This window comes from Pseudorasbora parva, chromosome 24, assembly GCF_024679245.1.
Source record: "Pseudorasbora parva isolate DD20220531a chromosome 24, ASM2467924v1, whole genome shotgun sequence".
NCBI lineage: Eukaryota > Metazoa > Chordata > Actinopteri > Cypriniformes > Gobionidae > Pseudorasbora > Pseudorasbora parva.
In genome coordinates this window covers 26,354,888-26,373,516 of record NC_090195.1, presented here as the reverse complement: position 1 = coordinate 26,373,516, position 18,629 = coordinate 26,354,888, and the positions used below count along the sequence as shown (strand labels likewise).

At 37.3% G+C, this 18,629-nt stretch overlaps 1 protein-coding gene across 1 annotated transcript; it reads right to left on the bottom strand.

Annotated features, from left to right (window-relative positions):
* Positions 1 to 441: 441 nt before the first annotated feature.
* On the bottom strand, positions 442 to 17,612 carry eef1e1 (eukaryotic translation elongation factor 1 epsilon 1). Its single transcript, XM_067434482.1, has 4 exons — positions 17,463 to 17,612; positions 16,051 to 16,248; positions 8,609 to 8,704; positions 442 to 1,850 (listed from the first exon to the last, which is right to left on the bottom strand). The coding sequence occupies exons 1-4, from the start codon at positions 17,544 to 17,546 to the stop codon at positions 1,707 to 1,709; spliced, it is 522 nt and encodes a 173-aa protein (XP_067290583.1). The 5' UTR covers positions 17,547 to 17,612; the 3' UTR covers positions 442 to 1,706.
* Between the last annotated feature and the right edge of the window lie 1,017 nt (positions 17,613 to 18,629).

The window sequence follows — 18,629 nt, the reverse complement described above, 5'->3', positions numbered from 1 at the left end:
GCTATAACGACCTCTTGACACCTGAACTGATGTTTGAAAAATGTGGAAAACTTCAGTTGAAATCTTTTTAAAGACATCCATTCAGGAACATCTGCTACATGGGGTTGGGTCATCTTTTGTAGATGTGAAAGAGGCGATAAATTTCATCTTGATGAGGGAAGCCTCTTTTAGATTAGCCGCCCAATTAAATCTGGAGACAGAAATAAACAGGCCTGACAGAGACTCCACTGTGGGTCTCTCCATTATCTGGTCACAAGGCCTGTTCTGATGACTGCAAGATTTCTGTCGCTTCTTCAGTTTGCACTTCCACAAACACACATTGCTTTGTTCCACTGCAGTTTTTCTATGGACACACTGAATGTCAGATGGAAATTCTTTGAATTCTGCAAAAAAATGGGATGTGTCATATATCCAGAAGGAGGACTCATAAAAAAAGGACACTGATAGTTCTGTTTTCATTTATTGGCACAGGACAACATTGTTGACATTAAAGAACACAAACTTGAGCTTGAGAGCAGCAGACATTTCATAAAGAAGGCTTACAGGAAAGGAAGTATAATAAAAAGAACAGAGGGATGTTTTTGTCAGCATATGCACAGTAGATAAGTAAACGTGCAAAAACACATCTCCCTTTCATAAGAAGAGGATTTTCAAACATAAAGGCTATGAGAAGAGCAGCTCCAAACCAGATTGGCCACATGTTGTACGTTGTATGAAGCACTTGGTTTCCCAAAAGATGTTTTGAGTCATTGGTTTATGATCAATAAAGCTGCTATGTTCTCAGGAACACGTTTCCTGGAACTGAAAAAGCATTTTTACCCTAAACCCTTTCTCAAAATGCTTTAATTATGAAAGCACAAGCACAGATCTTTTATAACAATGCTTCACAGTGACGCTCAAAAACATTTTTAACACTAAAAACCCTTTGATGCATGATTCATATTAAATAGAAGGTGATTAAGCAGTTGAATACTTGAAATGTCTAAAGCAACCCACATCTATGAACAGCGCAGAAGGGGATTTGTGGGGGAAAATTACACACTGGTTGTAGATGTGAGTAAAAAGCGCATGAAAATCCGAATACACCAGTGCTGTCTGTGCGGCTACAGCTGGTAGTCTGCCCGCTGCCCCAGAGCAAAAAAACATGACATCCTATCAAACCCCAGACTACTGCCCACACCAGCGCTAACACTACAAGAAAGAGATGAACAGCAGAAGAAAATGCCAAATGAGGAAAGATTTGTGTGGGTTCAAAAGAAGCATGAGGGACAAGTGGGAAAAATCTTTCGATATTATCTTCTTATGGAATTAATGACAACCTTATCTGAAAAAGCAATTATTACATTTACTTATTTTAAATATTTGTATTATTAGAATTAAATGCTGTACAATTAGCAAAAGAAAGTTTCATTTTAACCATAGCCACTATTCTCACTAATCGTGCAGAGTTACTCCAATCCACATACATTTAACCACACTCATTCTTAACTCATATATAAAACAACATGACTAGTGGCCATGAACCAGCTTGCACAAAACAAACTAAATACAAAACAAAAAAGACCTGCTTTACTTGTCCTGGCTGTTTGGGTTAACGTCAGAATTGTGGAGTAGAACACAAGGGGACAGCTCTGTGTGTTAGATGAGCTTTGATATGGTGACCTTAAGATCTGGTTTATTTGATGTCCCATAGTAAATCAAAACTTTTAGTGGTGTCCACTCGGGTAAACTCTGTTCCTCAGAACCACCACAGGAGGCAAATGGTGCCGTATGCCTGGATAGTGCTGGATATGGTCAAACCACCTGGTGACATTCAGATAACGCTCTTTCTCCAGTATAGCCAATTCCACCTATGAAATCAAGAAAAAGTGAGGACAAACATTAGATGGTGACCATTAAAGGTTTAAACTGTGTGTACACTACAGAGACATTAGACCAATACAGTGCCTACAAAAAGTATTTACCCTTTATTTAGTATTTACCTAGGCTTTCTATATAGCTATACAGCATTTTATACAACTATAACACCACCTTAAAAAAAAAAAAAAAAAAAACCTTACATAAGTATTGGGATTGTTGACGTGACATGGCATTTTCACTGTCACACAAAAAATAATAAAAATAAAAGTTTTTATAAAATAAAAAAAATATCTATTTGTCTTACATGGACTTGATTTTTGTTTAGCCAAATCTCAAAATTGTCCTATGGTGTGACTATCTCAAGTATGGTTTAATAAATTACAACTTTTATAAATTAAAAAAAAAAAAATCACTGTATACAATTGTTAATAAATACCTCAGGCTTAATTTTAAAAGTGTCTATTTTAGTAAATGACTATATATATATATATATATATATATATATATATATATATATATATATATATATATATATATATATATATATATATATATATATATTAGTGTTGTCACGATACCAAAATTTAGACTTCGATACGATACCAAATCAAAATACCTCAATACCAATACTAAATCGATACCACGGTAAGAAAAACAAACAAACAGATAATACGAATAATATGACAACAGAACTTACTATTCATCGTTTAATTTTTTTACTAAAAATTCACTTGGCCAGCATGTTCCAGCGCTGGTTTTTGCCCATTTCCTCCTTTTATTGCTATAATAACTACATGCCATTGTGAACATCCTCACAGAGATCACATTATCAATCATGTTATCATTCACTAACCTTTCACTTCTCAACAGGTTGGGATGACCAAAATCTTACTTCATGATACGAGTAATTTAATATTTTTTAAGTGTAATTTTATAATTATAATATAGATTTTAAATTGTTTTTTTTTTTGAAAAAGCAAAAATGCTAATTACAAACAATATGCCAAATCAGTGCTTTATTTTTCAGCTACATTAGGTCTCTTTAAGAGTAGCAAGTCCAGAAAGAAATTAAATTATCAAATATAAAACTGCGTACTAGTCTTCATTGTATAATTTAACAATAAACTGATTCTTAATAAATATATTTGAGTTATTTAGCTTTTTAAGCTTGAGTTATTTTTAATTGGTGTTTGATTAACATTAAATCACACAGAATAGTAGGTCTGGTTTAAGACCTGCACGGCTCTCATTACCTCAGCTGTATGTTCACTAAAATCATATCCGACTGTGTTTACCTGAATACTCGCCAGACTGTGCACTTTTACATATGTTTGACCATTCAAACGCAAATAATAATCCGTGAAAGAACTGAATCGCAACCACATGTTGTCTGAAAGGTGTGCGCTTTTTCTTCTCATGCGTGCATATTTCTGTTGCTTTCTTTATCATGCGTTGCGCGCATTTAACTGTTCTACTTCCCATGTTTATTGAACGGTGGAAGCAGAGTTCCGCACACGTGTCCTGACACCTGCTGTCACACTTCCACGCAAATTAAGAATACTGCTCATGTTAGCCCTGTCCTCCTTAAAGTACCGGTACTAATAAAATTCCATATCCTACCGTTTGTAGTAGCAAGGTATCGCAATACTTTTCTAGAACCGGTATACCGTGCAACACTAATATATATATATATATATATATATATATATATATATATATATATATATATATATATATATATATATATATATTAGGGCCGGGACTCGATTAAAAGAATTAATCTAATTAATTAGAGGCTTTGTAATTAATTAATCGTAATTAATCGCATTTTAATTGCATATAAATATTTGACCTGAGAACAATGAGAAGTCATTTTTCACATGGATTTTTAGTATACCATTGAATAATGACTGAATACATAAGCTTAATCAACAAAATATTGTTTATTTATTTCAGTCCAGCACACCAGCGCAATGTTTGCCATTAAGTGTAGCAAAAGCATATTTGTGATATTTGAGGCTCGATGTGTTGCGGTGATACGCAGATTCCTTGTTGTATAGCTTGCACACAACCATGCTCTTGACGACGCTTCCATTCTTACGTTTTTTAAAACAAAATTTCCCATCCACGGGGCCAAGCAAAGCGGTCTAATCAGCTTCTTCGTTCATGTTCACTCATGGTTGGTTGTTGTGGTTGTCGTGACTCCGGAGCGCTAGTTGGTGTTCCAGTATAATCAGTCCGTCGAAACTCATTCATTGAAAAACGTTCCGTGGTGCAAAAATAAGTGTGGTTAATTTTTGTATTTATTTTTTTTATTTTATTTTTTGCATAATTAATTAACGCGTTAAAGTCACGTAATTAATTAATCTTAACGCGTTAAAGTCCCGGCCCTAATATATATATATATATATATATATATATATATATATATATATATATATATATATATATATACATACAGTGCCTTGCGAAAGTCTTCGGCCCCCTTGAACTTTGCGACCTTTTGCCCCATTTCAGGCTTCAAACAAAGATATAAAACTGTATTTTTTTGTGAAGAATCAACGACAAGTGGGACACAATCATGAAGTGGAATGAAATTTATTGGACATTTCAAACTTTTTTAACAAATCAAAAACTGAAAAATTGGGCGTGCAAAATTATTCGGCCCCTTTACTTTCAGTGCAGCAAACTCTCTCCAGAAGTTCAGTGAGGATCTCTGAATGATCCAATGTTGACCTAAATGACTAAAGATGATAAATAGAATCCGCCTGTGTGTAATCAAGTCTCCGTATAAATGCACCTGCACTGTGGTAGTCTCAGAGGTCCGTTTAAAGCACAGAGAGCATCATGAAGAACAAGGAACACACCAGGCAGGTCCGAGATATTGTTGTGGAGAAGTTTAAAGCCGGATTTGGATACAAAAAGATTTCCTAAGCTTTAAACATCCCAAGGAGCACTGTGCAAGCGATAATATTGAAATGGAAGGAGTATCAGACCACTGCAAATCTTCAAGACCTGGCCGTCCCTCTATACTTTCAGCTCATACAAGGAGAAGACTGATCAAAAATGCAGCCAAGATCACTCTGGATGAACTGCAGAGATCTACAGCTGAGGTGGGAGACTCTGTACATAGGACAACAATCAGTCGTATACTGCACAAATCTGGAGTGGCAAGAAGAAAGCCATTTCTTAAAGATATCCATACAAAGTGTTGTTTAAAGTTTGCCACAAGCCACCTGGGAGACACACCAAACATGTGGAAGAAGGTGCGCTGGTCAGATGAAAACAAAACTGAACTTTTTGGCAACAATGCAAAACGTTATGTTTAGCGTAAAAGCAACACAGATCATCACCCTGAACACACCATCCCCACTGTCAAACATGGTGGTGGGCAGCATCATGGTTTGGGCCTGCTTTTCTTCAGCAGGGACAGGAAAGATGGTTAATATTGATGGGAAGATGGATCGAGCCAAATACAGGACCATTCTGGAAGAGAACCTGATGGAGTCTGCAAAAGACCTGAGACTGGGACGGAGATTTGTCTTCCAACAAGACAATGATCCAAAACATAAAGCAAAATCTACAATGGAATGGTTCAAAAATAAACATATCCAGGTGTTAGAATGGCCAAGTCAAAATCCAGACCTGAATCCAATCGAGAATCTGTGGAAATAACTGAAAACTGTTGTTCACAAACGCTCTCCATCTAACCTCACTGAGCTTGAGCTGTTCTGCAAGGAGGAATGGGCAAAAACTTCAGTCTCTCGATGTGCAAAACTGATAGAGACACACCCCAATCGACTTACAGCTGTAATCGCAACAAAAGGTGGCGCTACAAAGTATTAACTTAAGGGAGCCGAATAATTTTGCACGCCCAATTTTTCAGTGTTTGATTTGTTAAAAAAGTTTGAAATATCCAATAAATTTCATTCCACTTCATGATTGTCCCACTTGTTGTTGATTCTTCACAAAAAATTTGTTTCATATCATTATGTTTGAAGCCTGAAATGTGGCAAAAGGTCGCAAAGTTCAAGGGGACCGAATACTTTCGCTAGGCACTGTGTATGTGTACATACATACAAACACTCCTGAACAAAATCTTAAGACCAGGTGATGCATTGCAAGTTTTACACATTTCACACTTGTGGATCATAACCGGGTTGTAAGTGCCGTTTCAAAATGCCAAAAGAAGAAACAGGAGCAAGAGACAAAAAATAGAGAGTAGGCAATTTATTAAAAACTGCATTTAAACTGAAACGGGCCGTTTATCAGCTGATCAAAAGTTTAAGACCATAGCCATAAAAAGGTCAAATCTGCACAAAAATATGGCTTTCATGTCATTGTTCTTCAAGCAGTCATAAGCCTCTTTCACACTGCGATTCCGGCAAATACATGGATAATGCGACCCGGCATTTGCTCCCGGGCCGCTAGATTTGGCCCATTCACACTGCCAGCGAAATACCGTAATACGAGCGCTTTCACACACAACCCGTAACGGTCCTGGGTCGAGTTGACACGTGACATCCTGATGTGACGTATAACGGCGAGCGATCTCCGCTTCAGCACAGATAGTAAGGAGCTCCGTGGTCTCGACTTGTGTCCAGTTTGCGCACATTTCTGCTTGTTTAATTTTAGTTTCTTTTGTATACGAACACTCTCTGCGTTTAAAACACCGACTAGCTCTTCTGGCACTGCAGGGTTGTGTTATTGAAAAAACAAGCTCTAGGAGTCGCACGATAACTACGTACACGTTGCGGCATTAGTTTCGGCTTTTGTTCACACAGCGCTCGTCCCGGGTCGAATCCCGCAATATTACTAGGTCCCCGACCCGGGTCGAATTCGGTAATCAATCCCGGGACGTGGTTGCTTTCACACAGAAGGCGACCCGGCAATGCTCCGGGAATATTGCGGGTCAGACGTGCAGTATGAAAGGGGCTTACTGTCAAGATCTCCTGATGGCAAAGGCAAAAAGGCTTTCTCTCTTTGAACGTGGCAGGATTGTTGAGCTGCACAAGCAAGCCCTTTCGTAACGCGCCATCGCTGCTGAGGTTGGACACAAAAAATCCTGAGAGTTATGGTACAAAAAAGTCAAGTGCTAGACTCAAAAAGATTTCACCTGCACTGAACCGCAGGATCCGACAGGTTGTCCGTGAAGACACAGGTCAATCCTCAACCCAAATTAAGGCCCTTACTGATGCTGACTGCAGCCCAATAACCATAAGACGTCATCTGCTAGAGAAGGGCTTCAAGAACAAAAAACGTCTTCAAAGGCCACGTCTCCTCCCACGACACAAACTTGCCGATTTAGAAGGGAGCACCAAACATGGGATATTGAAAAGTGGAAGAAAGTTTTATTCTCTGACGAGAAAAAATTTAACCTGAACGGTCCTGATGGCTTCCAACATTACTGGCATGACAAGGAGATCCCACCTGAGATGTTTTCTACGCGGCACAGTGGAGGAGGCTCCATCATGATCTGGGGTGCTTTTTCCTTCAATGGGAAAACGGAGCTTCAGGTTGTGCAAGGGCGTCAAATGGCGACTGGCTATGTGGATCTGTTGCAGCGTGCATCCCTCTTGACCGAGGGCCCCCGTCTGTGCGGTAATGACTGGGTCTTTCAAAAGGACAACGCTGCAATTCACAAAGCCTGACTGACGAAGGACTTCTTCCAGGAGAATAACGTTGCTCTTTTGGACCATCCTAGGTGTTCAATATATTATATATATATATATATATATATATATATATATATATATATATATATATACATACACACACACATATTTATTATCCATATATTTCTAAAAGTGTAGGAACTTGATACAGTCACATAGTATGTACACATAGAGAATTTTTGGGAAACCTAATAAAAAATGTAATTTCTGTTGTCATTTTGTGCGACACCCTTATATTCTTTCTGTCACAAAAAAAGCCTGAAAGAATATGACAGTGACCTCTTATATTTTCTCAAACTTCACACTATATAATACGATTTTTTTTTTTCTTTAAAGGTGCTTTACAAAAAAAAAAAAGAAGCATTTTTTTACTGCTTATTTGTCAACTTCTCATTTACTCTCTATAATATGGCACACTGTGAAAATGTATAACAATTTATATGGCATAACCATTTATTGTTGCTTAGGGAAAAAAAAAAAAAAAAGGTCAACCAGTGTGTGCTTTTTTACTTTTCCCGTTATCTTAAATATATTCTATTTTTCACCGCTGGTATAGGCAATTGGTTCTACAATTCGCATTAATAGTTGTAGTGAGCAGTGTAGGGATACATTTTGCAATTTGTATTCACTTTGACAAATGCCAAACAAGTTCCTTTGTAGTTCAATGTTTTACAGTAAAGCATGAAATCTACAAAGGGGATAAATACATTTTTAGACACTGTACATCTAACTGACTATCTCCAGGGACTGTAAGCAGAGTGACGCACTATTGCCTTCTGGGTAATAACAACTCTCTGTCAGTCATTTAGTCAGTCAATTACAAGCACTGACATGTAGAGATGTGATATTCTATTCCCTTTCTCTCTAATTCTCATTTCATCCCTCTCTTCCTGTCTCAATGGGCTCCTTCAGGCTCCTTAAACTTCCTTGGCTGCTGTCCTGGGAAATGACATCACTATGTCTCATCTTTTTGCTGTATCAGGTTTCTCCTGTGCTTGAAGCGTCTTACTGTTTTAATTGGAACTCTGCATCACTTCTCTCTAACGACTGAAGTTCACCGCTGAGGGACTTACAACAATGTGGTGAATGCCGTAATACATGAGGATGTCTGCCAGGGTGAAGACGTTCCCAGCCAGGTAAACTTTATCCTCCAGGTATTGGTTAAGCTCCTGCAGGGGAAGAATAAAAGGAAGTGACTATGGGTATGCTGTGCTGCCAAAAATGGGAATTTTTGGAGGGTAAACAGAGGTTCTGGCCATCATGCAAAAGAACAGGGATAAAACTTGAGATAAATTGAACTGAGAGCCTAAAGGCTTGCTTTAAACAAAGGATATCAGACAATACATTGACATGAAAATTTGGTTCACGAATAGTTTAGCAGGAACACCAACATATAAAAGCTCCGTTACTAACACTGTTGTTCCAATGACTGTAACTTAAGAGGTCAGACTTGCTGGCAGTTTAGCAGGGCTCCAAAAAATAAAACAAAAACAAACAAAAACACACACACACACACAAACTAGACTTTGTAATTAGACTTTGCAACAATTTAAAAATCTAACCACCACTGGTTTATTTGCATCAATATGTGGTTTTATCAGATTCACCAGTTAAGGAGTCTGCATTCCAGGGTCTCTTTCACTATATGAATCTTATCTAATCTACTTTTAAAGTCGGCTCTATCTGTATTAAAAACATCTTATGAGAATGTGAGTTTGTTTGTCCCTTTGTTTTTAGCACCATGCCAGCTTCTGTCTATTTTCATGGCGAAACAAATTTATGATAAAACTATATTCTTATCAGGTTTCTAACCATTTATTTTTGTTACTCTAAATATATTTGGTTTAACTGTTTAAAATGTCTTAAGTTAACTGAATAAAAAATTATCACAGGGTTAAAACCAGCTCAATCTAATAAAACATGCTTTAATGATAAATAGTTTTGACAGAAAGAACATGTTGGTGGATCTTCTAGTTGGAGGACTAAAAACTTGTGTCATCATGGAATGGCCTGTTCTGCAACGGGTATAAACAATCTGGTCCCATCAGCTTGAGATTTGACATGAGAATGGAAGATGACCATCTAAAGGCTAGAGGCATTTAAACAATTCAGTAAAGGTACAAATAATTGTAATATTGTAGTTTTAAGGCTCTCTGATTGATAGAGTTCAGGCAGACAAGTGCGTGTGCTTGTCCGAGTGTGTGTAAAAAAAGTAGCTCATCTAAACACTGTTCACTGCCTCCATTAGCCCTCAAGACACTGTGCTGTATTGTGCACAAGTGCTGAAGATGCTCCTGTCCCCCGAGAATTCCCTCCCCCTCCCCCCCTCTCTCCACCACACACACACACACACACACACACACACACACAAACACACACCACCCCCGCTGTAGTATCCAGGCTTTGGAAAGTTTCACATCAAACTCACAGTTGTGTTTGAGGAAGAGTAGATGGACAGCCTAAAGACACATCTGTGTTACACTGGACTGTGTTGCGTTATAAGACGTTGACCTTTTTATATCTTCTCTCTGAAACGAAGCTTAACATTGAACACAGTTCTACACAATTGCACAAATTGATATGATTGTATTCACTTCAATCCAATCACAATTCAAATTATGGCCAAAAATGTATATACACTTGCGATATATTTTTATTTTGAATCAAAAGCAAGTTTGGTTATAGCTTTGACATGATTCGGATCGCCAATGTCACGTGATTTCAGCAGTTTGACACGCGATCCGAATCATGAATCAATACGCTGATGTGATGAATCTTATGAACCATTTGAATCTTTATTTGAGGTTTGAAAACAAACGTGGAAGAGAAGACAATGCTGAATAAAGTTGTAGTGTTCGCTATTGTTGGACCAAAATGTATTTTCGATGCTTCAAGAGATTCTAACTAACTAACTAACTGATGTCACATATGGACTACTTTGATTATGTTTTTATTAGCTTTCTGTACATGGACAGTATAGTGTGCATACACTTGGATACGCTCTCAGATTAAATATAAAATATCTTAAACTGTGTTCCGAAGATGAACGGAGGTCTTACTGGTGTGGAACGACATTAGGGTGAGTCATTTATGACATAAATTTCATTTTCGGGTGAACGAACCCTTTAAGATGTAGGTGGAAAAACAGGACATTAAATGTCAAAGTTGTCAAGAAACAGACATTGCGGAAGTCTTTTTTTCCCCTATTGTTACATAAATAAAATAAAACATGACAGTGGGAGGGGAAGTTATTTTAATTAAAAATTATAAGAGCAAATAAAAAAAATAAAAACAGGTGGATATATACTAGTCGGTTTTGAGAGTGTTCAGCTGCATCACTGGTTATAATCACCTGCCCATTGCCGCACAGCCCACACCAACATTTAGATTTTTATAGTAATAAAATAATTTAGATCTGTTACAACCCAGCCCTGAAGAAGTAGCTTCGTTTTCTGTTTTGTGACTGAACTAAACAGAAAAAGAAAAAAATAGTTGAAGCTTCTGACCATTTCCTTTATGCCGCTTCTCTGATCTAGACCAGGGTCATAACGGTTATTTTACCTTTTTTGTATTAGTCTTTGCATGTGCGCTTTGTAAACACAGGGGCAGTACTTTTGCCTACGTCTATCGTGACCTTTCCAACGTGATTGTGCAATCGTTGGTGTGCCACAGAGTAGCACATGATGAGCCATTTAGGTTAAAAAGTATATTTTTTGTTTTGTTTTGAGAAAATGACCGATGTTTTCGCTAGATAAGACCCTATTCCTCTGCTGGGATTGTGCAGAGCCCTCTGAAGCCCTTTGAAACTGCATTGATTTGAACCTGCAACATTTTGGTTGCCATTGAAAAATCCTGGAATGTTTTCCTCAAAAAACTTAATTTCTTTTCAACTGAAAAAAGAAAGACATGAACATCTTGGATGGCATGGGGGTGAGTAAATTATCAGGACATTTTCATTTTTAAGTGAAGTAATCCTTTAACCGGAGGGAAAGTATCCTCAAGCTCAAATCCCTATTTAAAATACTGAAATATTCAATTAAAAAAAAAAGAATTGAGAAAAACGAAATAAAATACTATTAAATAATTACTATTGAAACAACCTATTTAGACCTTGTATGGATTCCTAACTGTCGATGGGGACATGTAGGTGACAAGTAAGGTGCAGAAGTGTTCAAACACTGCAAGTTGAGGCTGATTCCATGCTATAGAAAATGTTTAGTCATATTGCTAGTACAGCCTCCTTGCATGTTATTAACTTGTCACGTGTTACATCATCATCATTAAATCTTTTTTTTAAATTAATCCACACTTTAGACCTTTTCCTCACCATGTTTAATAAGAAAATATCAGACAAGGCCTATATGAGTAGCGAGGGGGCTTTTCAGTGCTAAACTGCTTTAATTGGTTGCCCTCCTGCAGCAGGCAAGGCTATTAATATTCATGAGCGGAGATGTCGCTATTAAAGGACACGCTCCTAGTGCTTCATCCATACATCACACCAGAACCATTTTCGGAACCAAAACCTTTTTTTTTGTTTGTTCCAGTATTAAAATTATAATAATAATGGTTCTGTATAAGAAATGGTTCTTGGTTCCCAACCCTATCATCAACCCTGGGCAACTTTCTGTGGCTCCAATTTCATCCACCTTACAGTTTTACTCTGAAAAAAAAAGCTCTCGCTTACAGTCGATTCAGCTGTTTTTGTCTTCAAATCCACCCATCAAAGATGAGCTTTATCCTGATTTGAAACTCTCCCTTGAATCTTCTTGTTACTCTGGTGTCTATTCCTGTAGGCTGCAGGACTCCTGTTTCTCCTGCTTTTAAATGTTGTGATCCTGCCTTAAAGAGTGCTGTGAGTTGGTCAGACAGTGGTGTGCCGTGGGCATTACATCAGCCCTTCATTACGGTTTAAACTGCCACTATTAACCAGCGATCAGCAGTGCTCTGCTCCAGACCCATGCTCGGACAGCACTGCGCCACGCACTGACAGCTACCGCCAAGAGGCGTCCACCCCGCTGAGTGTGTTAACGAGACTGCCTCTCACTGTCCACAGACGTTTTATACCTTTAATCCCTTCTGAACTGATCGCAGGACAGCGTGTGACCCCTGCTACCCTACACATGTCAATTAAAGCCCATCCGACAGACTGCAGTGCAGATATTTAAAAACTCCACTGCTATTATTGAGAGAGTACAAACCACATGCATGCTAATACTCAATGGGAAGATGGTACTTTAATATTTTTTTTTAATATAATTTAGAGGGCATTTAAACTGGGAACGTTTGCTGTGACCCGAGTACAGGCATGATTGTTCCCAGTGCCCCCCACAGCTTTGGTCCGGTTTCACTCACCTCGATTCTATCGAACCTTTGTGCATTTGCATTCATCTTATGTCATCACAAATGTACACAGCAGGGCTTGTATTTTTAAAGGTTCTAAAGGTACGTTCACACCGAGCGCGAATCTGGATGGAAAGGTGCATTGACGCACGTCTGGAGGTTCTGCGGCGCGATGGACGTGATTTCACCTCGTTTGCGCGAATAACGCAAATTTGAAGCGTTTATTTTTACGATATTTTTGCGTATTTCCCATTTATTCCTGTCGGTCATTTTGACCGCGAAGGAGACAAGTGTGACTATTTTTTTTACGACCCTTTAACATAACCTAAACATCTCCAGGACCACTGTGTTCACATAGCTAATGCAACAAGTCACAAAGTGTCATTCCATTCCGCTAACCTCCCAAAAAATTATTTAAAAACGTAAAATGTTTAGGTCATTTTTGACCAAAGAGGACCAGAGGGTACCCCTGAGCACCCAAAACTCCCTTCTCTGTCTTTTAAAGAAAATGAAAAGCTTATCTTCACTGCATGAAGTATCCATGTTTTCTCAGCTGTCATCGTGAATGTTTTGAAATGTTAGAGCTCGGAAATGTCACAGATGTCGCAAATTTGATGAGAACTAGTCGCAACCGGAAAATATTTTGTTACTTGTCCGGCGTGAAAGGGCCTTAAGAGGAAAAATTGCTCCGCTCTTACCAATTACACTGGCATGTCTAAGTGTTGGTTTTAATGTAGTAAACATGGAGTCAAATATAAGGAGGAGAGAACCCCCAGCTGGACAGAGCAACAGTGTTTTCTGTTAGCCCAGTTATTTTGAAGCACCAGTAAAGGAAAATTTGAGCCGGGTGTCACAGGGGAAAAAGCAGACATGGGAGCTTATAGCGCAAATTATTAACACTTCATTCAAGAAAACTGGTAAGGCCGCAATCAAAAGCCAGAGAGGAAATTGCAGCACACACGCAAGAGTCATCACGCACAGGTGCATGCTATACCACTTTTATGGTATGCCAAGTTCTCAAAAAATCTGACTATTTTAAAGAGTTACTTCAGCGATTAGCATAATGCTTTGTATCAGTAGAAACCCTGGAGTACATTCAAATGATTGGGCTCATCCATGACTGTCAATGTGACTCCTGCAGCGTTTTGGGCTGTGAGACTCCCTCGACGGCTAAATCACAAATTGAACACACACGTTCAGTTTTTAATTGTAGTGTCTGTTAGTCCACTGTCTATAATAGCCTAATTTAGAGATCACTTTTTTTTTTTTTTAAACCAACAACTTTGATCGGTTAACATTGATACGTTCAACCATCGGTCAAACGGTCATCAGTTAACATCCCTAGTCTAAACAATTGTGTGTTTGCTTTTTGGTAATTTACTTGACATTATCAATATAAATACTCAAAATAAATACATGAAAATACTGTCGATTATTAAAACTAATTCTTACTAACCCCCCTTGTTTAATGGGGTAAGCACACTTGCATTCTCATTTCAGAGGTGTTGTGAGTAAATGATTACACACCGATTGGTGAGGTCAGTGTTGTCAGAGCAATTCATTCAAATGAATCGGTTCAAATGAGTCATTAGTTCGTGAATCGACAAAAGCGGATGCGTTATATGTGAACCCAGACTGTTAAAACAACAGCAACGATTTTTCAACACAGAAAACACTTCATAAGGATATTTTTCACTTTATTTGAAAGTATGGTTTATGTCAGCTGCATGTGCAAAACATCTGGCAAAAGAAATGAGTTTTTTGAGCACAATTTACATTCAGCAGTAATTCTGGGGAAATATTGTGCGAACGTGCCACGTGGAACATGGAGTCAGTCTTCCGAACTTTTACCATTGTGTCAGTTTAGTTGATTTTGACTGATATACGGGAGTGAGAAAGAGCCAAGATGGTGATCCTTTTGAAGACAGAGTGCGCACACGTGGGGCTCTCTGCTCGTTCTTTGTCACTCAGTTAACATGCACCCTGTCACGCGCATTAGTAATCAACATCAATTTATGAATCACAATGACTCATCTAATAAGGCTTTGGCGGGACAAACATTTTTTTTGGTGGCCGCCAAAAAAATGTCAATGTAGGAAAAACCCTGAAGAAGGTTGCCTGGTCGAAAGAATCACATTTTCTTTTACATCACGTGGATGGCCGGGTACATGTGTGTCACTTACCTGGGGAACACACGGCACCAGGATGCACTATGGGAAGAAGGCAAGATGGTAGAGGCAATGTGATACTTTAGGCAATGTTCTTCTAGGAAACCTTGGATGCCATCCACGTGGATATTACTTTGATACATACCACCTACCTAAACATTGTTGCAGACATGTACACCCTTTCATGAAAACAGTAGTATCTGGTGGCTGTGGCATCTTTTGGCAGAATAATGCACTCTGCCACAAAGCAAAAATGGTTAAGCAATGGTTTGGGGACCACAACGAGTTTAAGGTGTTAACTTGGCCTCCAAATTCCCCAGATCTAAATCCAATCGAGAATCTGTGGGATGTGCGCTGAACAAATAATTCCGATCCATGCAAGTCCCATTTTTGCAACTTACAGGACTTAAAGGATCTGCTGCTGTCACCTTGATATCAGAGCACACCTTCAGGGGTCATAATGTTATCAAATTATTTTAAAAGGAAATATTGCACTTGGACAAAAATATACACAACAAAAATCATTTAGTTTAGTATAGGCTATTGCAAATGGATGAAGAAACTACAGTGCTTTAAATATCTCATTTACATGTTCAGAGTTTCAAATGTTGGCAGCTTTTTTATTGTTATTTTTATTTTTTTGTTATAAGCGGCCTAGAGACATTAGAACTCACATATACATTAGGCCATCAATTGGTAGCAAAATATATCAATGTAAAATTCAATGACTTTTTATGAAATTCTAACATATTAGAATATAGAGAACAGATGGTACACTGTTCACTGTTAAAAACATTGTAAACACTGACGTTTTTCCTAACTGTGTATGTACAGAAATTTTGTGGATTATTATACAAGCGTAAATATTCTTTAAAACGTCTTTCTCACAGTTCGTTCACATTAAATCTTTATTGTCTTTAACCACTGTGCAGCAAAAAATGTGCACCAGGACATTTTTTTTTTAAATACAGGGACCACTTAAGCCTTACTCATCATCATCATCATACCTTCAATATAACTTTGACCTCTTCTTTAGAACAGTTGTCTAGTCGTGTTATTCGGTGTTCAAGCCATTGCTGGACCACGGCTCTCTGTTCAGCGTTGTCTCCTAGCAGCTCAGGTCTCTTGGCCTCATGGACCAGATGGGATGCTATAGTGACTAGACCAATCAATGCTGGTCCTTTGTTGTTTTGGAGAACAGGGACCTACAATTGGATAAATAAATATAAAAAATGTAAGCAATCAACAAGTGTGGATATATTTGTCAAAGCACTGCTGTTTGAAAAAGCAGTTAGCAAGTTGTGGACACAGGAATAAAAACAAAAAAAAACTAAGATTTTTTTATGATTTTAAAACATTTTGAAGTAAACATTAGGTCTTCGTTATAGCTGTCAAGAAATTAACTAGATCAAGGGTTTTACTGCTTTACTGTTTCATAAAATTCAAGTTAATGAACTACTGTTTTTGCATTGTTTTTAGGCTGATAAGGAGAGTCATTTATTACTTAAACCTTAATGATGATTTCATATTTACAGTGTTGACGGAACAAAGCTATCAACCTGCTAAATCACTCCTTATATTATATGACATATTACTTAAAAAATAATGTTCAAGGAAAACTAACAACATACTATTATTGCTAACAGATCTGTATTTTGGAGTACACTGTTGGCATAACAGGTAATTATTTTTACTCATCTTCATTATTTATAAAATGGGACTATGTGTATATTGCAATATGTTTGTATTGTTATCAGTATCATCATTATTATTAGTATGAATGCAACTATTAGTGATCAGTGTCTAGTAACGAAGTTAAAATAAAAAATGGGGGGACAATATAAATATAATCGTTTTATAAAACCTTTTCTCATTAGAAATACATGACAAATGTATGGGATCCTAAAAGACACCTGCTGGGTCTGAAAGAGCTCATGACTTTTGTTAAATTTGTCTAAAGTAATTTTTACTTTTGGGGGCACCCACATGCTGCACAAGCCTAGTGTTTATATAAAGTTGTAAACTATCCAAAGTAGTTTATGTTCCAACGGCTTTCTAACATGTTATCTGAAATACTATGTAACGTTCCATCTCTGTCTATGGTGCTGCAGATGTCACAGTAGATCTCTCAGTGGGGCTTACTACCACAAACACACACACGTGTCGTGAATGCATTTACATGTTTAGCTAAAACAATTTCAGCATAATTCATGAACTTATAAAATCATTTAAATATTTGCTACAAGTGGAAACCGTTAAATATACTCAAACAATAATTATAAGCAATAACTATTCTGATTTACACCAGTCATTCATTCATACGATCTCTAATTTATGGTATAGTATCAAATTCAAACGCATATTACAATATAATACAAACTCTCAACTCCAAGTATATCAAGTTCATCTCTTGATTCACCTTCTTGCCTCCTTGCGTGCTGTATTTATTTGGCTTTTTTAATCCTAGAAATCTCTCGAGCGAGCTCAGCTCCCGAAGCGCCATCTTGATCACACCGGAAACCGATCTGACACATAAAACGCTCGGTGATTGGTCGAGATCCTCTAGTTCCGCCCCTCCTGCGTCGTGATGGACAGATGAGACCATATAAATAAAGACCTATATGACAATTTTAAATGTTTTTATTAATTAAAAAAAAATAATATTTATTATTATTATTTTTTATTAATTAACAATAGGCTAACAATTCTAAAGTTCACTAATCTATTATTTCAAATGAATATATTCCCAAAATAAGACCAGTAACTTTATTCATTTAATTTAATTTAAAATGTATTTATTTGTAGGCTATAGTCTGATTTATTCTCAGCAAATAATCTGCTCGAATTGTAAGTGTTGTTTTGAAAAGCCGATTGATGTTCTTATTGTGGCTAGGCCTATAATTGTCCAAAAATGGCCAAATTTGAATAACTAACAAATACATTTTCATATTTTCATATTTTAATGATATTTAATATGATATATGGGTCATTCCTGGGATTCGGTAATATTTCAACTTGGACTTTTTAATTTTTGAACTTCATATAATTACATCAGTGGGTCATTAAAAAAGAAAATGCCATGTTAACACAAAAACTCAACATAAAAAAGGATTGTTGCACACACTCAACAATTCCAACATTTTAAAATAGTTACTTTATGAACATTTGCATAAAATACCTGAACAAATGTAAAGAAAAAACCTATCCATATTTATTTTCTGCGTGCATGAAACTGCCTTTGCCTCTCTGCTGTTGATGTGGGTGCCATTTCTGACTAGGATGCCTGTTGAAGTTTAAGTGGACAGGACACATTACATGAAATATCTGATCTATAACAAAAATACAAGTTATGATTTTGGTAATAATATATTTACTGAAATGTATTTTTTACATTTAAATCATGATTAAATTAAGTGAATAACTCAACCCTGTCACAAAGTTTACAACCCCGAAATAATGACATATGTGACGGGGTTGAGTGTGATGGGGTTGAGTTTTTTTGCTCAAAATGGCCACTGCTCTTAATGTGGTGTAGAAGAGTGGGCCAAATGGCAGCCAATGAGATAAGTATATCATAGATTTTTAT